Here is a 22,272-nt window from a genome sequence, read left to right as displayed (position 1 = left end):
AGTGTTTAATTTTTATTTTGAGGTGCTGAAAGGAAGACTGTAGGACTATATGGAAGAAAAATACTATCCTTCCACGTCTTAAGGCATAAAAAATGTACAACTTAATTTTTAATCACAACTACATTCAGAACACACCTAAAAACTTGATGTTTGTTATGTTCAGTTTATACAGTTGGACCTCAGTATCTACCGTTTCCCAGACCTGCCGCGGATACTGAAACCCGTGGATAAGCTAATCCATGGGGTGGGTCCAATAAGACCTTCGGACACAACTAGTGATGTTCTCCTATCACATCCAAAGGTGTTCTGAGGCCTGCAGAGGTTGCACGCTGCCTCTCCTGGTCACAGAAAGCCTCCTGGATGCAATCGGCGAACACCACGGGTCATATCCAGGAGCTCAGGTCAGACCCTCTACTGCAGGTTAAATCTGCAGGTTCCAAACCCACATATAACTAGGGCGACCTGTATTGTGATTCTCCTATTCCCCATTTGCAATCACCATCTGTGCGTTGATCCATGTCTGTACGTGTTTATTTTGTACATGCTGTGCCAGGGAAAAGCAGAATGGAGGAAAAAGAGACTTGACTTATACATATAAAAAGTGATCTGTTTCACTTACTATAGTCAAGTGCTCAGATCAAAATGCAGCTCAATTGTACAACCTAAAAAAACTTTACAAGTTATATACAAGGCCTTATGCATCATTGCCAAAAGTCTGGTATGACTCACTGCTGGCTGCTGCCCACATACGCTCCTCCTGGAATTGCAACATCTGGTACGTAAAACCCATTCCCTCTTCGCCAATGAGGTATTTGCTGGGAATTCGGACGTCTTCAAAAACGATCTGAGCTGTGTCAGATGACCTCATGCCCAACTTATCTATCTTCTTACCAATGTGAACACCTAAAAACGAATGTTCATGGATAAAGTTACAGGAAGCAATTATCCTCAATTGCAAGCATAAAATTTTCTTTAGAAGAGAGAATTACCAAGAAAAGCATTCTGTCATCAAGTTTTTGACTGATGCATGATAAAGCATTAAAAATTTTAAATTTAAGAAAACATGCAAGTGTCTTAAAGCCTTTAATATAAGGTAAATGCTTCAATTTCCACATCATCGGTAAAAATGGCACTTTCATTGTTAATTAGCAAATTAGAATTTTTAAGATCTTGGAGGTCTTGCTTTCTGTAATCTTGAAAAGTTAATGATTTTCTAGTTAGCTAAGCAGACGTTTTGCAAATGTCACATCATCAGGTTTGCTTATTAGTGTAGAATGAAGAAACCTAAACAACAATGCAATAAAAGCAAACAGGAACATTTAAAATAATACAAACAATTAAGTTGAAATATTTCAACTCTTTCAGTTTTCATTAAAATATCTCAGCACCTGATCCATAAATAGCTACCCTTAACTCACACAACAAACACTTTATCAGTGGAAGAGTTTCATTTTCCCAGGTACAAAATATAAGTTCAGACCCTGTTTCAGCATCAGGAGAATCCACTGCACAAATTGGGCAGCCCAATCCTGAGCTGCCCAGAGCACGGGGCTGCTGCGGTGCCAAAAATGGTTGCTGCGGCATCCTAATGGCAACTGGGCAGCTGCTGGCAGCTCCTCCGCACAGCCAGCGCACAGAGCTCAGGATTGGGTTGTTAGTCTTGCAAACTCCTTCGCCTCTTCCTTAATCCTATGAGTGTAATTAGAAGTTCTGTTGAGTTTATAACAAGCCTGTTTTCCAGCTCATCAGAATATAGTTAGTTAAAAAACGAAAATATCAAACCAGAATCTGACTCTGACAAAGTGAAAACTGTTATAAATCATAAATGAACGTTGCTAACTACATGCTAAGGAGGAGAGAAGGGAAGCAGGGAGTCCACATTCTTGTAATGCTAAATCATGGTAATTAAGTTTGTCTGTGGATGCTCAATAAACGTTGTTTAGGGTCTTCCTGTTGGAATCTGTCTAGGCAACAGAAGGTTGACAAGTTGTACCTGGCTCACCCAGACTTCCCCCTAACCCAAACCAACCTATGCACCTGCTGACAAATGACTGTCTTACAAGCCCATTATAATGGGCCCTGTGCACCTGCAAGGGTTCTGTTTCTGGACCCCCCATGGATACCAAAATCCATGAATGGTAAAATCCACTTTAAATTTTTAAAAAGTAAAAAGAAATGAAAATAAAACTGTGTTCCCTACCTTAGTGCCATAAACCATGCCAGCTGCAGGACTGGTGTTCCCTGAAGCTACTTCCAGGTAGTGCCAAGGCCCACAGCCCTCTCTCTTGGCCGTAGTGCACCCCAGAATTTATTGCAGAAGCATTTTCCAAACACTTCCGCTGGGCATGCCAATTTTGCGGTCTCAGGATCCGTAGATGGTGGAATCTGAGGATACTGAGACCACGGATCAGGATTGACCACTGTATTTCAAGAGAAAAGGGACTTTGTTTTTTTCTTGGAGAAAAAGCTTTCGGGGTCAGATATACCCTTCAGACCTGATGCACAGCCTCAACAAATGCTGTAGTCTCTCCCAATTCTATGTATATGTTTGAAACTTTAACTTAGCGAAGTGACCAAGAGTTTAAATGCATTTTAGAAAGAAAAACAGTAATCATAGTTTTTTTTTCAGTGGCTTTTTCAAGAGCAGAAAAGAAAGTGGGATTAAAAAGCTTGGTTACAGCTTTGGTGGACATCCTCCAAGACTCAGACATAACAGACCGAAAACTCTATTGTTCAGTTTTGTTTGGATGTTTCAGATGATGCTTTTGGAAGTATTCATGCTAACCTTTGGTCCTTCCTTAATAGATTTGTTCCCACAATAGGTTACAAATACAGAGAGAGATTTTTTTGCTCCTCTCCAAACATTGTTGTGTGGGGGAGGATTTGTCTCACCCCACTGGAGAAAGGCACAAGGCTGGCCGGGGGGGGGGGGGTTTGCTTGAATCAGTTTGAGCCAGTTATGGAAAGGGAGCTAGCATTATAGCAAACAATTCCTCCTGTTTGGCTTCAGGTTGTTAGAAGTTGAGACACCCACCCACCCTCCTGCTATTTACAGTGTGGGATTAGCTGGTTGCTTTGGGACTGAGCAGGAATTTTGGCCCTTTTGCTAGCTTGGCCAAGGCAAGGATTTCTTTTTGCTGCCCTACACTATGAATCTTTTTTCACCCCTTTGAAGGCTCTTCAGCTTTGGGATGTGGGACAGAGATAAGATTCTTTCATCCAAATACACAAGGGAAGCAGAAACCATTATGAGATGGACCAGCTGCTCTGGTCAAAGGTGGGTTTGCCAGTGGAAAGGGCAAAGGGATGGCAAGATCTTGGAACTGGAATAGGTATAAACCAGCTTTGGGGAAGGAGTTTCATATAGACCTCACTGAAGATTGTTACATTAAGTTGTGACCCAGTTTCAATCCAAACGTATTGTCTCATTTCTTTATCAGTTGTGGGGGCAAATAGCTAACAGACTTGCAGCCCAGGCTTACCCTGGGACAAGGGGTCAAAAGTCCCTTTGCCCCAGGGAGACCTCCAGCAGCCAAAACTCCCTCACAGGATGCAGTGGAAGCAATGTGGGAAGTTAGATAGGACTGGGTTGTTAACAACATATTTACACTTACAAGAGAGAGTAGAGGCTACCCATAAAATATTAAATTGTCTGCTTTTGTATCTGTTTTTCATTCTGCCCAGCCATTTCGCATTTCCTAGCCATAAGGAATGATGCTTGCTGACTTTTATAGAGCACATCATTTTAAGGCAACATTTTTAAAAGTTTGAGAACACAGGAGTTTTCTTGCCATGGGTAAGAATAACTAATAGATCATATTTCTTTATGAATTTGTCTAATTCCCCTTTAAGGCCTAGAGTTGCAGTAGTAGTGGAGAACTATTACTTCTTTTCTAAGGGACTAGTTCTGCCCCCTCAGTGGCATTTTGTGACTGGCCTCACCCCTTCAGCAGCCATGTTGTGTTGGTGCCCACCACCCTTTCTCAGAATTCCAAAAGGGTCCACAAGCTCCATCAGACAGAGATCCCAGAGTTAGATTACCAAATTATTTTCCTGTGATTTTAGGTACCACTGCAGTTTCCTTTTATCTGCAGTTTCCTTTAACTATCCAGATAAAAGTTTCCTTTTATCTCCCCTTTCCCTCTCTCACCATCCAGAGGGCCAACCGCTTCTCTGGCAGGTTTCCTGCTTCTAACATATTTGAAGAAGCTTTTATTATTCCCCTTAATGTTGCTGGCCATGCGTTCCTCGTAGTCTCGCTTGGCCTCCCGTACCACCTTCTTACATTTCTTTTAACACAGTTTATGTTCCTTTTTATTATCTTCATTAGGGCAAGACTTCCATTTACCAGTCTATTTTGCTAGGCTCCAGTTTCCAAGATGGCAGCACCCACTTCAACTGCCAGATTCCAAGATGGTGGCTGGGACCTTCTCGGGACCCACCTGACATCAGCTCGCGACCCACAGTTTGAGAAACCCTGCTCTATAGTACCTTCATAGAGACAGAGCTTTAATTACCAGGTAGCTTCATTGGTAGACATAGAAGTGATTTATTCTTGTGAGGTGGTCCGTCACTTGTGTTTGCCAATAAGCACATCCAATCAGCCTGACACCCAGAAGTAATCCACATTTTGCTTCCATTTATAATGAAGTCGTCCCCTTTTCTTACAGCTTTTGTCTTGATACCTATTTAGAAGTAAAAAGGAAGTTAGAACAGAGCAAGGAATCTGAGCATTTGACTGATACTTGAAGAATGAATTCTTCAGCACTGCAAGAGAGAGAAGCCCAATCTATTGGCTTTGCTCCATGGGCAAGCTCTGTTTATGCTGGGATTGCCCTGTTCTCCATTAGGAGGGACATGTTCCAGTGAGAAATTCTTGTATCCTTTCATATAAGACAAATAAGAAAAGCTCTAAGTGCATGGGACTTTGGCTCACACCTATTGGATCTTAGGAACAAACATGCGAGGTTGCTTTAAACTAGGTAATATCATTGGCTCAGTATTGTTAACTCTGATTGGTAGAGGCTTTCTGTGGTCTCAGGAGAGCACCTTTTCCCAATATGTACTACCTGATCCTTTATGGCAGGGCTTTTTAAACTGGGGTATCGCGACACCCCAGCCTGTGGGCCCTGGCCTGTTTCCCCTTAAGGGTCTGGGGCAGCCAGGAGGCAGGGCAGAGGCAGCAGCACAGGAGCTTGGGTCCACTTACCTGAGCCTCCTGCAGCCACCTGGGGTGCGGGGAGCCCTGCGCAACCTTCTGCAGGACTCCCCGCAGCTTTGAAAGCGAAAGCAGAGCAATCGCACCCCACCTCCACTAAAACAGAAGTGGAGCGCAATCGCTCCACTTTCAATTCTGAAGCTGTGGGGAGCTCTGCAGAAAGTTGCACAGGGCTCCCTGCATGCTTGAGAAGCTGCAGGAGGCTTGGGCCTTTGACCTGATCCAGCAGGGCTCTTATGTTCTTAACTAGAGATGCTACACACTGAACTTGGAATCTTCTGCATTCAAAGCACATGCTCTGCCCTTTTCTTCCAAGCTTGGCTACTTTTTCTTGCCCCAAACTTTCTTTGAACCTTTCAACCCTGACTCTATTAAAGCACGGGGACATTGCAACCATGGACTTTTGTTTTTTCCTCTCTCATTGGCTTTGCACAATCTGTGCCTAGAACACAGAAGATGGGGGTCATAGTTTTTCCCTGACTTTTGACCAGCATGGAAATAAACATCCCAGGTACACTGGTGCACAATAATGATAAGGTTAGGTATCTGTATGCAAGTACCAACTAGGCAAGTTTTATAAGTATGCTCTGTTGTCAGAAATATACAAAGTAAGAGTGAAGAGAGTGGGAAAGTCTAACTGTTGGTTTTACAGCAACTCTATGAAATTACTACAGGAAGTTTGTGAATTAAATATGAAACGAGGCAATAATTTCATTCATTTTGGCAGAGACATTCACTTTTGTCCTACAATTTGCAGAATAAAGCAACAGATCACTGCAACTATTCAGTTATTTGCATTGCAATGGCATGTGGAACATTAGCTCCTTCATTCCCAAGGTCACACTATGCAAAGCTTTTTAATGACAGCACAAAACAATATCTCAAAACCTGCACATTAAAACTGCAATCCAAAGCTTGCTGCACTGTGAAGGCTATCTCTTTTGCTGCCAGCACAAACAGTCAGGGCCTGGCAAACCCCACACATACCAGCAGAGCAAGGATACTATATGGTCCAGCAACATCTGCCAACACAACTGCATCTGATAAAGGCAGCCCTGAGTGCTCCCAGCAAAGGGATGGAAGCCGGTTTCCCTGGCTGGGACCTACTGAGACTACTCCAAATAGTTTCAGCAGTGTGGCTGTTGCAAGGCCACTGTGCCACACAATATCTCGGCTCATGGGGAACAGGGATGTGTGTTTCACCTCACTGGGAGAGTGTTGCAGCTGTCTTATGGATCATGACATTAGTCTGTTAAAGAGTCCTGTTGTGACCATGCTGTTGAGTACTAAAGTTCATCCCAGGGCACATGAACTCCACCACACTGCTGAAGCTAAGTGGGTATAGGTTGGGTCAGTGACTGGATGGGTGACCCTTGAGCTCCACGATGGAATATAATGTTAAAAAAAATTACTCTACCTGGAAACAGTGCCTTCCATTTTGCAAGACCTTATTCCAAACCCTATACGTCTGGTGATTTAAGAAGGTTATTCAGCTGTGATAAAAATATATTGTAAATACAGGTTGAGTCTTATTATTATTGTGAGGGTTCCATTCCTAGAACTCAGGTGGATGGCAAAATAAGAACTAAAGCAAATCAACTTAACAAAGTCCCTTTGCTACAGTGATTTAAAAACAGCCTTGCTGACCTTTGTAATGTTAGAAAGAGTCATTAAGCAGACAATCCTTCAATAAGTCTCTATCAAGGTGCTTAGAAAGGCTTCACTCTGACCCATCCCTTCACCAATGCAAAGTATCTTTCTTTCAGGTACTCAGGCAGAAAGGAAGGGTCTTGAAGTAAAGCTGAAGCTGCCTGGAGAGAGAATAGTTGATGGCCTCTCTCCATAAGGCACATCTGTGACACCCAGAGAACAGTGAGCTCCAGTGCCGACCCTGTACCAGTCAGTGCTGAACCCAGTGCAGGATGGATGCCACCCAGAGCACAGCTCTGGCGGGTGGTGAGGGCCTTGGAGGGAGGAGTTTCAGGGTGGGGGGAGGGCAGAGCAGGGGAAGGAACCAGGGCAGGGAGACCTGCGGATCTCTGCTCCACCGTATCCTATCCTCCGTGTCATGTTCCAAAGCCCAACATGGAGCATCTCAATTCTGTTGGACCTGTATCTGCCAGCTGCCAGCTATTATGCTGGCACAGACTTGAGAAGTTCCATTGTGGGGCTTGGGGCTTTCCCCAGGGGAAGGGGATGAAAGTCACCTTCACCTGAGGAAATCTCCGGCAGCCCTGGTGGTAGCTATTTTGGTGCTGATGGCTCATAAGTGCCAACTTGAGCTCCTTAGATGAAGGGCAGGAATAATATGAGAAAGCATATATACATAGGCCTCTCATTACAAAAACCCTTGACTTCCGACGGGCGGACTTCCCTCAAATGAGGAGGCTGGTTAGAAGGAGGTTGAAAGGGAGGGTAAAAAGAGTCCAGTCTCTCCAGAGTGCATGGAGGCTGCTTAAAACAACAGTAATAGAGGCCCAGCAGAGGTGTATACCGCAAAGAAAGAAGGGTTCCACTAAATCCAGGAGAGTGCCCGCATGGCTAACCAGCCAAGTTAGAGAGGCTGTGAAGGGCAAGGAAGCTTCCTTCCGTAAATGGAAGTCTTGCCCTAATGAAGAGAATAAAAAGGAACATAAACTGTGGCAAAAGAAATGTAAGAAGGTGATATGGGAGGCCAAGCGAGACTATGAGGAACGCATGGCCAGCAACATTAAGGGGAATAATAAAAGCTTCTTCAAATATGTTAGAAGCAGGAAACCCGCCAGAGAAGCGGTTGGCCCTCTGGATGGTGAGGGAGGGAAAGGGGAGATAAAAGGAGACTTAGAGATGGCAGAGAAATTAAATGAGTTCTTTGCATCTGTCTTCACGGCAGAAGACCTCGGGCAGATACCGCTGCCCGAACGGCCCCTCCTAACCGAGGAGTTAAGTCAGATAGAGGTTAAAAGAGAAGATGTTTCAGACCTCATTGATAAATTAAAGATCAATAAGTCACCGGGCCCTGATGGCATCCACAGTCAGGGAATTAGAGGACAGGTCCTCTCGTGGATTGAGAACTGGTTGGAGGCCAGGAAGCAGAGAGTGGGTGTCAATGGGCAATTTTCACAATGGAGAGAGGTGAAAAGCGGTGTGCCCCAAGGATCTGTCCTGGGACCGGTGCTTTTCAACCTCTTCATAAATGACCTGGAGACAGGGTTGAGCAGTGAAGTGGCTAAGTTTGCAGACGACACCAAACTTTTCCGAGTGGTAAAGACCAGAAGTGATTGTGAGGAGCTCCAGAAGGATCTCTCCAGACTGGCAGAATGGGCAGCAAAATGGCAGATGCGCTTCAATGTCAGTAAGTGTAAAGTCATGCACATTGGGGCAAAAAATCAAAACTTTAGATATAGGCTGATGGGTTCTGAGCTGTCTGTGACAGATCAGGAGAGAGATCTTGGGGTGGTGGTGGACAGGTCGATGAAAGTGTCGACCCAATGTGCGGTGGCAGTGAAGAAGGCCAATTCTATGCTTGGGATCATTAGGAAGGGTACTGAGAACAAAACGGTTAGTATTATAATGCCGTTGTACAAATCGATGGTAAGGCCACACCTGGAGTATTGTGTCCAGTTCTGGTCGCCGCATCTCAAAAAAGACATAGTGGAAATGGAAAAGGTGCAAAAGAGAGCGACTAAGATGATTACGGGGCTGGGGCACCTTCCTTATGAGGAAAGGCTACGGCGTTTGGGCCTCTTCAGCCTAGAAAAGAGACACTTGAGGGGGGACATGATTGAGACATACAAAATTATGCAGGGGATGGACAGAGTGGATAGGGAGATGCTCTTTACACTCTCACATAATACCAGAACCAGGGGACATCCACTAAAATTGAGTGTTGGGTGGGTTAGGACAGACAAAAGAAAATATTTCTTTACACAGCGCGTGGTCGGTCTGTGGAACTCCTTGCCACAGGATGTGGTGCTGGCGTCTAGCCTAGATGCCTTTAAAAGGGGATTGGACGAGTTTCTGGAGGAAAAATCCATTATGGGGTACAAGCCATGATGTGTATGCGCAACCTCCTGATTTTAGGAATGGGTTAAGTCAGAATGCCAGATGTAGGGGAGAGCACCAGGATGAGGTCTCTTGTTATCTGGTGTGCTCCCTGGGGCATTTGGTGGGCCGCTGTGAGATACAGGAAGCTGGACTAGATGGGCCTATGGCCTGATCCAGTGGGGCTGTTCTTATGTTCTTATGTTCTTATTACTGAGGGAACAGGGGAACTGAAAAATTGTGTGATTAGTAATCCAGTTAGTGAGTTTTTTTCCCATGGGACAGGTTCCAATTGGGACCAGAAGACAGAAAACAGCATGTGGTTCAAAACACTGACACAGCAACACTAGCTTCTCCTAGCATTTCTCCTATTTTCTAGCTCCTCTTTCTCCATCCTCCTTCTTCTCCCTCCCATCTATCTGGCTTGGGGAGCTTGGCCGGGAGCAGGCAACAACTGATGCTGTCATCAGCTACTGATCCACAGCACAGCTTATTGGCGGCATCTCTTTCCTGGCAAGGTGGATTGCTGTGCCTTGCCAGGGCTCACAGAGATGAACCTGTGAGGTGATAAGAGGAGGGCAGCTATGGGAAGCAAAACCAGACAGTACAGTAATTTTGGAAATCTGAGGAAACTCTGGGCTCTCATACGAGGATCCTTGTAAATGCATCAGAGAACAAATCAGCATAACAAACTTCAGGAGGAAATTGACCCAACCCTCAGAAGTCATAAGTAATAAATGAGTTTTCAGCAATTGCTGGAACGGAGGAGAAAGATCTCCAATGTAACTTGATCTCCAATGTCAACGAATTCCACAGGTAGGGTGGAAAAGGTCCTCTCTTATGTCACCACAGCTCAAGAGCTGAGGAGGGGGCCCCTGCCAGCCTCAAGACATCATGGAGCAGGCCACTTCAAGGCATCATGGAGAGGTGGTCCTTCAAATACCCTGGTTCCAAACTGCATAGGGCTTTAAAGTGGCACAGCTAAGGGAGGTGGGGGTGGACCGCATCGGGTGATACCGCAAGGGGGTGACATCACTAGTGGCCAAAATTGTGGAAAACTTGGTATTTATGAAAACCATCACATATCAAATTATAACCATAGCTAGGTTTGATTAATCCAAGAAAAACACAATGTTTAGGATTACTTACTTGAAACATCTGAGCCTGCTCCAGCCTCACTCACTCCTAAGCAGGCGACTACATCTCCAGTTATAGTTGGGGCCAGGAACTGTTCCTTCAGCTCATTAGACCCAAATCTACAATATAAAAAGTGGCAAATTAAGATTCCTTCAATTTAAGAAGGGGGGGAGCTTTCACAATACAAACACAACAAATATACATGCCATAACAACCTTTTCAAATATGAGAAAAGCAAAAGAAATCACAGAAGAAATATGACTATAATAACTATAAAAATTTAATTTTTCTAAGGCAGGAGACCCAACAGCCGTGGATGACAGCTCTCTAGATCCTTGACAATCCCAGGCAAAAAAAAGTCTGGTGTGGTATCCCCAGTGGGTCAGTCTACACAGGTGGTTGCACAAGTTGCACAGGCCTATTTTAAGTTTGTGTGATATTTGGTTGTTCATTTCAAATGTACAGGTACTCCTTGTGTCAAGAACTAGTGAGCATTAGTCTGGGGGTTTTATAGAGCAGTGAGAGGAAATCTATTTTCGCGCCTCAGGTATTTCCAGAGAACAATTCTGGGAAGCTTAAGTGCTGGTTAACAGATCCATTTCTTACAGTTTACAGCATCAAAATGTCCCAGTACAAACATTTCTACCCATACAAATCCAAGGACCACCCCATTCGCCAAGAATTACGCTATTCAAAAAGACTTATAAAGGATTACAATGAACTTCATATTGAAATAATCCTACATTCGTCAGTAAGACACCAACTTCTATTTTGCTTTGAGGTCTGCAGTACAGGAATCACTGGGAATTAGCACCTTCTTGGGCTATACTGAAGAAATATATGTTCAGATTCATTCTTGGCCTTTTAAATTATTTATCTTAAAATTCAAATTAAAATGTTGCTGGAAGCTATTCAGTAAGGAGGCACGAAGCTGCTCAGGATACATTAAATTAGGCTGAGTCAAAATATGTAGCCTCTTTGCTTGGCACTTAATTTAAGGGGTGCAGGTATCTTTTTACACTTTTAAAAACTCGTCTGAGAATTTGATGGTGGTGACTTTGTGTCTCACACAAGGATTGATCAATTAGTATTGCACAGAAAATAAGCTGGAACGGGGTTTTTTTGAGTCTGATGTGAAGGAGGAAGTATGTTCGCCCCAAATGTGGAGAGCGTGTTTTCACAGTGGGCTAACTGCAAAAATTCTGTACTCTTCCTTAAGTGGGCACTGCCCTCAAGATCCGTTGTATTTTTTAAAAAGTATGGTGTATGCACATGTGTTACCTATCTATCTTCAGATTTCTATCTATCTGAAACAGGTCTTGGAACTTTAACTGTGTGACGGGTTCATTAAACTGAACTGAAAGGTTTTAAATAGACATGTTGAGACAAAACCAGTGACTGAATTTGAGTGTCTAAGAATTAATTCCTTTCAATATTCTGTTCTGGGTTTAGGCCCCATCCAGGGAACCTGGAACCCCAATGGAGAAATCTGGCTTGCTTTCCCCCCCCCCCAACCACCACTTACATACCTGAAATGGAACAAAATATTGTTGTTTTACTATAAACAAACAAACAGTGATATAAAGAAAACCATAAGGATAACCATTACATTCTAAAGTCCTTAGTTTCTAAAGACTAGTGTACAAAGGCAAGTCTGTATCCTCCTGATCTTACAATCACAGGTAAACCACAGCCTGTGGGTTAGCAATCCTATTATTGCTCAGCCACAATACAAAATATAAGTGTGTTGCAATAGGGTGAATCCAGCATTTGACAACAAGTTCAGCAGACGGTAGCAAGCAAGTCCCAATACCAAGCCAAGAGGGATGACCTGTCCTGCTTGTAATGCCAACCAACAGGAACTGTACATCAGGTCTCCCATTCTTAAGGTACCAAGACAGTCTCAGTAGCAATTTCAGCAGAAATGGCCTGCTTGTAATTTCAGTCAATAGGAAAGATATATCAGGATCTTATTTCCTGAGTTTCCTAGGGAAACTCAGAACTTTGCCTTCGTTTTTTTAATAGCTATTTCAACAGAAAAGGAATGGTTTGCCCACTTATTTCAACCAATCAGGCAAGGATATCATCCTCAACACTTGGAAACTTCTGCTCAAATGATTCTGCCCACAACAGTACATGGACCATGTAATAAGATTCCACAACATACAATTAATCTTTCAGTTAACAACTGCAAGAAAAAGTTTCCTTCTTGTCAGTCTTCCAAGACCAGAATTCATTAAGAGCTGGACCTCTCTCATGCCACCATGGTTCAAATTGCAAAACTGAATAAGGTGGCTGAGGGGACTGCCAAAAAATAATCCAAGCACCAATTTGGGGCTTACCATACTGTAAATATCCACATTTAGCCAATGTTATGCAACTCTTCTGAATATGCAAAGAATATTGTTTTCCTAGGAAAAATCTTACCATACTCATGTAATACCCATTTCTACCACTACATGGCTTGAACTTCAATTTTTCTACAATGTGACAGATATATGTGAAGGGAGGGTGGGGGAAAATATATGCATCTCCAATAACAACCAATCACAAAACCCCTCCCATATTTATGACAAGTTTAGTTCAAGTAGTTCAACTTAGGTATAGTCCATGATCTTCAATGAATAAACTCATGCTCACAGTCATCCCATGAATATAAAGGTGAAGACAGACATAGTATTTATTGGGGTGGGGGGTGACAGAAAGAATCCCCATTACATTAAATTCACAATATCCACAGACACTAATACCAACTCTGAAACAAAAAGTTAATACAGTACAACTTTCCTGATTGCACAAGAACACAAGAACACAAGAACACAAGAACAGCCCCACCGGATCAGGCCATAGGCCCATCCAGTCCAGCCTCCTGCATCTCACAGCGGCCCACCAAATGCCCCAGGGAGCACACCAGATAACAAGAGACCTCGTCCTGGTGCTCTCCCCTACATCTGGCATTCTGACTTAACCCATTCCTAAAATCAGGAGGTTGCGCATACACATCATGGCTTGTACCCCATAATGGATTTTTCCTCCAGAAACTCGTCCAATCCCCTTTTAAAGGCGTCTAGGCTAGACGCCAGCACCACATCCTGTGGCAAGGAGTTCCACAGACCGACCACGCGCTGAGTAAAGAAATATTTTCTTTTGTCTGTCCTAACCCGCCCAACACTCAATTTTAGTGGATGTCCCCTGGTTCTGGTATTATGTGAGAGTGTAAAGAGCATCTCCCTATCCACTCTGTCCATCCCCTGCATAATTTTGTATGTCTCAATCATGTCCCCCCTCAAGCGTCTCTTTTCTAGGCTGAAGAGGCCCAAACGCCGTAGCCTTTCCTCATAAGGAAGGTGCCCCAGCCCCGTAATCAGCTTAGTCGCTCTCTTTTGCACCTTATTGCCTTAAAGGGAGTTAAAGATTTTGCAGGGGGAGGGGAGTCCACAAACATCATTACATTTAGTAGATTCAGTCTAGTTCCTGCATATAAATGCCCTTGTAGCCAAACAAAATAGCCCTAAATTCCTTTTAAAGAGCAATCAATTCGCTTTCTGACAGATGGGATTCTTGCTGCACTGAATAAAAACATGCCTAATGCATGCACTTCATTCCGATTTAATGGGTCTGCCAGTCCATTCTCTTAATATGGTGGGGGAGGGGAGGTTAATAGCACTCATTCTTTTTTATCACACCTCGCAGGGGAAAAAAGGAAGATGCACAGAGCGTCATGCAACTGAATTAATTAATTATAAAGGGAAGAAAGTTCTTAATTAGGACTGACAGTTTATGACACATCCTTAGTGGAAAATTGTTGCCTCAAGTATGAACAGCTGCAGGTGGGTTCTTTATACTCCGCATTTCATTAAATTGCATAAAGCTTTTCAAGAACAGATTCTAACTGTCTGATCATATGATTCACTTCAAAAAAGATAGCAGGTCTTTCGGGACAACTGCTGCTTTTGGCACCAGCATCATGAAGCAATTCTTCCTGAACAACATAAAACTGGCAACTCTTTATATATGAATTCGTTACCCACGAATTTGCTTATCCTTGAGGGGCAGAATTGCCACCTACCTCTCATTATCTGTGTCTCCATTCTCATTGTCTATGAATACTGTAGCTGGGGCAACCCTAGGGAAGGAGCCAAGATACAAGTGGAGGAGGAGGAAGGATGAAGCAACCACCTCCTCACTGCTGAACTCTGAGGCCTCATTGTTGGGCCAGCAATCTTCAAGGGGTTGAGGAATAGCCAACATGGAGGAGGAAGCATCAGATGTTGGAGATGTTGATGAGACCTCACTGTCACCCAGCTCCACAGAATAAAATAAGATTGAGGACCATAAAGTTTATATAATGTATGGTGGTCTCCACGAACCCAACCCCTTTCCCCCATAAGCTCAATGATTCAGAATCCGCAAATTAGGGTCAGGAACCTAACCCTAGCAGATAATGAGAACGGACTGTAGCAATAATATCAAAAAGATTCAATGTTGAAACTTCTTTAGAATCAGTAACTCTCTCTCTCTCTCTCTCTCTCTCTCTCTCTCACACACACACACACACACACTTTCACCTTAAGAAATAAATGGCATAGCATTTGGCCTCAACAGATGGAAGTTGCAGTTTCCTATAATACACAAGATAAAAACTCATTCATTCTGCATGTATTTTACCATTTCTGTAAGACACTGTGTAGCTTATAAATTGTCGTGATTAGTATCCTAGAGGCTGTCATTGCCACATTGTTGAAAAACACTACAAATGTGAACAAAAGCATGCTTCAGCTCTTTATTGATTTGTTTCAAATCACAACAATTGAAAATAATAAGCCTATTCTGGGGACTGCATTCCTGCAGTCTACTGCATAAAGTTGCAGTTTTATCCTCTGCCATACAACAAATGGGCCACAGGAAGTGATTAACTGCGGAACTATGGCAGAGATATGCTAACAATAGGATTACATCATGCATGTTTTAGACAAAGGAAAAAGACACTTTGGAAAGATTTCATGGAGTAAACGAATAAGACAAAGTTTACTGAAACAAAAGTATGACCTGTATGGAACAAACCATAGAATATCCACATTTTCACTTTGTCCAGGTACTTCAGAATAGGGCTTCAGCATGGATGCTGTAAATACAATCCCCCACTCTGTTTGACTGCATTTATTCATTCATTCATTCAATTTTTTGTACCGCCCTTCCTCCAAAGAGCTCAGGGCGCTGTACACAGCTGCTCCCCTCCTTTTGTCCTCACAACAACCCTGTGAGATAGGTGAGGCTGAGAGAAAGTGACTGGCCCAAGGTCATCCAGGAAGCTTCATGGCTGAGGGGGGATTTGAACCTGGATCTTCCAAGTCTAAGTTCACTTCCCAAACCACTACACCACCCTGGCCCTGGCACCCATTGACAAACATGCTTCATGGGCAGAGATCCTTTCTGTGATAAAGGACACTGGCAACTACAGACAAATGCTCTCTGTGGGAATAGCAAGGCTTTGGGAGAACACTGGTGTGGGGGAAGGAATGCCACCATTCTCTCACTTCCCCTCATTGGGTGAATGGTGTCCATAGCACCTAGGAACAGGGCTTGAAATGCAATGGTGTTAATGAAGAAGGGAACAGGGGTAGAGAAGGAATCAAAATGCCTTTCTGTACATAGTTCTCAGTCTTGTACATTATAGCAACAGCCATTCATTTATTTGACAGTACCGGCTTTTACACATGTATAAACATTCATAATGTCTACTTGCACACAAAGTATATGCAAAGGAAAACAATAATATTTAAAGCTTTCTCAGTTTATATCACTCCTGCAAGCTGTTAACTTGTACAAGTTCAAAGACAGTTTGAAAGTTTTTCCTTTGCCTTGTCCTCAAGAAAACATATACAACCTTTAAGCTGTTTCTGCCCAACACTGCATATACACAACAGGGACCAAATGTGTACACCCGTGGGCTGGGCAGAAATGGGTTAAATGAGCACCCAGACTGTTTTTCAACAGGTTGCTCTTGTCCTCACACATAAGATTAGTGCTGAAGCTCTTGCTATCAGTGCCAGCCTCAAGGCCTCCTCCTCTCACCACGAAGGTGAGCCAAACCACTACCACTGCCCCTTGCTTTTGTGTGCACATAACACTTAACATCTTCTCTTCCTCTTTCTGCTATTAAGCTAACTAAAAAGTAGGAAGGGAAAAGCAGAAATGTGTGGAGAGGAACAGTGAAGGCCTAGAGCAGTGATTTTCAACCACTGTGCTGTGGCACACTGGTGTGCCACAGATGGTCCACACGTGTGCCATTGGGGGGGGACATTTATTAGTAGGGCAATTGGGGAATTTGAGCCTCTTAACAGCAGCATGGTGTGTCTTGTCAATGGTCAAAAAACTAATGGTGTGCCTTGACCAGGGCCTAGGAGAGGGGGGGTAAGGGGGGTAATTTGTACCCAGGCCCAGGGTCAGAAAGGGGGCCCAGGAGCCAAAGGAGAGGGCCCAGAATGTTCCTGGGATTTGACATTTTCCTATCTCACCTGAACTCGCTGCCAGCGCATAACGCTGAGGCACAACCACGTGCATGCAGTGTTTGCTGCTGCAAAGTCATACACTCTGGGCCCAGGAAAGCATCCATGACCCTCCTTAATAAAGTGTCAAATCTGGGAGGAAACTGGTCTGCTACAGTAGCTCTTTGGCTTGTGGATCCAATAACCATGAAAGAGTGTATAAAACAGGGGTGTCAAACATAAGGTCTGGGGGCCGGATGTGGCTTTTTATCCGGCCCTCAGGCTCTCAGCTGCTGAACAGTGCTGAGGTGTTACTGCTGAAAGGGCAGACCACTTGAAAATTGGGCTCTCCAATATCTTGAAATATGATCAAGATTTGTGTATTTTCTCTTCTGTCATTTGCAGCTAATGAGTTCCTAAGTGAGGAAAAAGTGCTTATTTTTGGTTTTGACCTGTTTAATGACATCACTTCCAGCCTAATGACATCACTTCCGGCCCTCAGCAGGCAACATGAATGCTATTCGGCCCTTGGTATGAAATGAGTTTGACACCCCTGGTGTAGAAGCTCAGGGACCCAGCTGTGGGGCTACAGCTGCTGCAGAAGTTCATTTTGATTCATTTTAGTGTGAGCCTAAATATAATGACACTAATTTTCTGCAATTGATTTTCTATATTTCTAAAATTTTAGAGAGACTTAGGAGGGTATTTGGTTTTCCATTTTACTTTATCTAGTTGCCAGTGGTGCATGATCAGGTAGACTTGGGCTCTGCATCAACAAGCCTAGTAGACCTGAGGCCCAAAGACTATGGTGGCTGGCAGCATGCTCCCCCACCCTATTTTGCCCCCCATTCTGCCTGCCCCCATTGCTCCCCTTCCCCTTTGAGAAGGAGCCCAGAAGAAACTTTGTACCCCCTGCTAAAATTCCTCTCATAGGCCCTGGCCTTGACAATTTTATTGCCTTGTCAGTGTGCCATGAGATGAAAATGATTGAAAATTGCTGGCCTAGAGCATCTCCAGAAGACAGGCTAAGCAACCAGCCTTTCTCTCTATATACTTCAGTTCTCCGGATCCTACTTTTAAAAATTAGCTAAGTAGCAGGAAGAGAAGGGAGCAGCAATGGCTAAGGAGGGCAGGTTGGGTACTGGTTGAGCTGGCTGAAGAAGGCGATGGGTGGGTGTGAGGCTTCCCCCACCATCAATCTGCTGCCTGAGGCAGCTGTTTCATTCATTCAATCCTATACATGTCTACTCAGAAGCAAGTCCCATTAGACTCAATGGGACTTACTCCCAGGAAAGTGTGGATAGGATTGGGTTGTCAGTCTCATTAACATGTTGCCCCAGTTGCTGTTTTTCTATTCAAAGAAAAAAATTTTTTTTTGAAAAATTCGATTAAACAAGATTGAAATGGAAATTCTATTTTCCCTGAGTGACAACACTTTAAGACATGGGTCAGCAACCTACAGCCTGCACAGTCCAGATGTGGCCCACTCCCCAAAATTATTCAGCCTGTATAGCCTGATGTAGGCTTAGAGGCACAGGATTTCTGCTAGGCAGAAGGGCTGCACTTCTCCAGATCTTTGACTGCCACCACTTGTCCTAGAGGAGGTGCCGAGTCCCAGATCATTCTAGCTTACCAGTTATTAGACTGCCTTTTTTCATAGCCTATGTGACTCAGTCACAGGTTTTCCTTCCACTTCCGATCTGAGCTGGAAGCTTCTGGCTGTCATTTGGGGGTCTTCTGGCTCCATCAGCTATCGTGCTGGCCGACCAGAACCCTGGAACCAGCATCACAAAGGCCATCATCCAGCGCATCACCCAAGTCAGAGTGACAGGTGCACGAGTCTCCTTTTCCCTTCTTTCTCCTGTCTCTTGGCTGGCTACAACATGCCCACTCCATCAGATGCACCTCTGTCACCACAGTTGTGAGTCAGATACCAATGAGTTGTTGCAAAGCTCCCCCTCCCCATGAATGTTGCTTGCCATCCACTTACAGACATGGCTTCTGGCCCATATGCGGAAGACGGTTGCCTATCCCTGCTTTAAGAGATAGTAACCAAAAAGATACTTAGCCTTTTTATAGATAAGTTACCTTGCGAGGGCGGGTGTAGCCATGTTACTCTGCACTCCAATTGCCATGGGAATACCTCCACAATGAATATTTCCCAGTTCTTCTGCCACTGCAATGGTATAGGAGAAGTCCAAGCCCAGTCCGCCATATTCTGGACATGAAAAAAATTAATATCTTTAGAATTACGAAACTGTAATTAACATTTTGTAGAATAAGCAAATATCTAATTGCTGTCCATTTTCTTTCCAGCAGAATTATTCTGAGAGCCAAACTAAGGTTTCAGAAAAACTATGAGGATTACTGTTGCCACTGTCCTCATTTAAATGGGTTAATTTCTGCTCCCTTTATGATTGCCATTTAATATCGTAGCAGTTTACTTGTTGTAGGTAGGTCACGTTATACTGTATACCTTAAACACTGTGTATCTTTTTTCTTTAATTGTTAACATCAGCCTATATTTAGAAAAATCATTATGCTGCAGCTGTGATACAAATATGAATATAATAAAGTCAATGACTATATATCAGTGACATTGAAATATGTGTACATTAGGATATGTTCAGTGGTAGTCTTTGGGTTCTCTCTCTCTATATTTTTGATTGCCACTTGCCCCTTTTTTCTTTGATGAATGACATGTTTCAGCACTGAAGGATTTTTTTCTAACCTTTAAGAGGCAATGTCTTTCTTTTTTTTTTTAATGAATCAAGAGTTCCTAATTGTGTCAGTGGTTTTTAGGTCTCTTTCAGTTCACTTCAAGCCTCTGACTCACTCTTTGAACATGGAATATATCAAGGACTGAACTGCACCAAGGATAGCAGTTTGTAGAAATGGACCATAAAAGATAACTGCAGAACAAAATGAGATGACTTTGATCCTGAGGCCAAAGTAATTGTGGAGTAAGAGATCCATGAACTGATCTCTTGATGTTCTAGGCCCTGACAATTCAGATTTGGGCTATAATGCTAGAGATGAGTCTGGTATTAGCCATGAAGGGGAAGACTTACAGGCACAATACAAGTCTGTGTAAGTTTTCCCCTTTGCAGGTAAAAAAATAGTCACAAAGGGAGGGCAATGTAGATCACGGTCACTACAAAAGGGTTAGATCTCTCTTTCTTTTCCCAAGCATCTTTACAAATTGTTGCACCCTCTGTTGCATCTCCCCTAGGTGGCTGCTTTTAACAAAAGAAGGGAAAAAAGATCTAAGAAGACACAGTCACACACCACATTTCATTGGCCACTCAAACTTTTCCTGATGCTTTTTCAACTGACTACTTTTTCTCAAGAACCTGCAGGAGCAGAAATAAACTTCTCAGTGTAAAAACTGCCAAGTATTCAAGGATGGACTCAAGGGCTGGAAGATAAGCCCTATGAAAAAAGGTTCAGGGAACTTGGTATGTTCAGCCTGGAGAAGAGAAGGCTGAGAGGGGATATGATAGTGCTCTTCAAATACCTGAAGGGCTGTCATATGGAAGAAGGGACAAATTTGTTCTCAGCTGCCTCTGAAAGTAGAACTAGAACAAATGGGTACACACTGCAGGTGGACAACGTGACCAGGAATGCTGCACTCTAGGGAACGCCACCTACAAAGCGCCTGCTGTGCTGCCTTGGGCACAGGACGCTGAGGAAGAGCTGAGGCGGAAGCAGCAAGTGAGGCAACCCTGCCTACCAGGCTCTGAGGCTCTCCACATGTTCTAGGGAGTAAGTGCCATTAACTATACTGACTTCTGAGTAGACAGGCAGGCAGGGATCCTCCTGGGCACTGTAGGGATACCCTCTTCACACTTTCCAGGGAGTAAGTCCCATTAACTATAAAGGGACTGACTTCTGAGTAGGCAGGCATCCTCCTGGGTGCTGAGGGGATATTTTTGTACGGTATATTTTTGTATGGTATATTTTTGTACATGAATGACTGTGGATTGTTGTACATTAAAAAAAAATAAGACCTGCCCCAAAAATAAGACCTAGTGTGCTTTTTTGAGCCAAAAAAAATATAAGACAGTGTCTTATTTTCGGGGAAACACAGTACACCACAGTTTAGTCCATGCACCTCCACCACCTCTGGTCAAGAAAGGCAATTGCTGCATCAGCCAAGGAAGCCTTGGTGATATTCCCTGGCCAGTATAAGACCTTCCAGGTCAACCATGAACCTATAAGAATTTTGCTAGCCACACAACATCATAGACTTCATCCCCCTTCAATCAGTGGTTTTCAAACTCTCCAGGAGAGTTTGAGTCACTGTAAGTTCCTGCGGGGGCAAAGGGGAGGCAGTGGGGGTGGGTGGAAGGCAGCAGCGCGATCCCCAGGATCGTGCCACTCAGGGGGCTGCAGGGGCTTGGGAGCACTTACCCAAGCCTCCTACAGCCTCCCCAGGGTGCGGGGAGCCCGGCGAGAACCTTTGTTAGGGCTCCCCGCAGCAGTGAAAGTGAAAGTGGAGCGATCGCGCTCCACTTCCACTTTGGCAGAGGTGGGGTGCGATCGTTCCACTTTTACATTCACTGCTGCAAAAGTTCGCACTGGGCTCCCTGCACCCTGGAGAGGCTGCAGGAGGCTTGGGTAAGTGCTCCCAAGCCCCTGCAGCCCCCTGAGCGGCACGATCCTGGGGATTGCACCGCTGCCTCCTCCCTGCCTCCAGGCTGCCCCCGCTCCTTAAGGGGGTAGAGGCCAGGGCCCACAGGCTGGGGTGTCGTGACGCCCCAGTTTGAAAAGCCCTGCCCTTCAACCTTTGCTGCACCTTGCTCTCAACTGAAAAAGAGCCAAGTCTCAAAAAAGGCGTGCTAAACCATCAAGTAGGCATGTAAAAGCAAAACAGTGTTTTCGTTCATTTAAATTTGATTCACTGACCTTCTTTTTGTTTTTCTTTATTCCTTTTCATTTTCTATTGAATTAAATGGGATACCCAGCCAGTCATCTGCTGCTTGTAACTTCTTTTTTTTCTATCCTATCGGTATTATATTTATACACATTCTATGACCCCTCCAAAAAACTCTGTCCAGTGTTTCAGACAGATCAAATAAAGGATCTCCTGTTTTACAGGCAATTTTAAAAGTATACAAATGAATAAAAAACAATGGATTTTTCATTCAGATCTCATTCATTTTAGTTCCCTTTTTGTGAATAACAAAAGCAAATAAAATACACAAGGTTCAACTTTTTTAAAGCAAAAGCATACTCCTACCCCCTACTAACACCTACCAGATGGGGTACACTTTAGCATTTTGTTTTTATTGTTTTAAAAGTGGATTCCAGGAGCGTTCCAGTTCATCACATTACCAGCTTGACTCTTCTAGAGACGTGCTTACTTTCACTGTCCACTTACAGTAATATTTGATGTAAATTTCA

The 22,272-nt window shown here is 43.8% G+C and overlaps 1 protein-coding gene across 1 annotated transcript in view; it reads right to left on the bottom strand.

The window, feature by feature from the left end:
* LOC136651472 (probable acyl-CoA dehydrogenase 6) overlaps window positions 1-22,272 on the bottom strand; it is an 83,891-nt gene that overhangs the window by 13,055 nt on the left and 48,564 nt on the right. The window contains exons 3-6 of the mRNA XM_066627891.1: window positions 18,955-19,084; window positions 10,391-10,497; window positions 4,518-4,685; window positions 730-903 (exon numbers count right to left, since the gene is read on the bottom strand). Coding sequence (XP_066483988.1) covers window positions 730-903; window positions 4,518-4,685; window positions 10,391-10,497; window positions 18,955-19,084 — 579 coding nt within the window. The remainder of the gene's footprint in view (window positions 1-729; window positions 904-4,517; window positions 4,686-10,390; window positions 10,498-18,954; window positions 19,085-22,272) is intronic.

The sequence above is a fragment of the Tiliqua scincoides genome, chromosome 5 (assembly GCF_035046505.1).
Source record: "Tiliqua scincoides isolate rTilSci1 chromosome 5, rTilSci1.hap2, whole genome shotgun sequence".
NCBI classification, from domain to species: domain Eukaryota; kingdom Metazoa; phylum Chordata; class Lepidosauria; order Squamata; family Scincidae; genus Tiliqua; species Tiliqua scincoides.
Note: the sequence above shows the minus strand (reverse complement) of the source record. Positions and strands in the feature narration are given on the sequence as shown.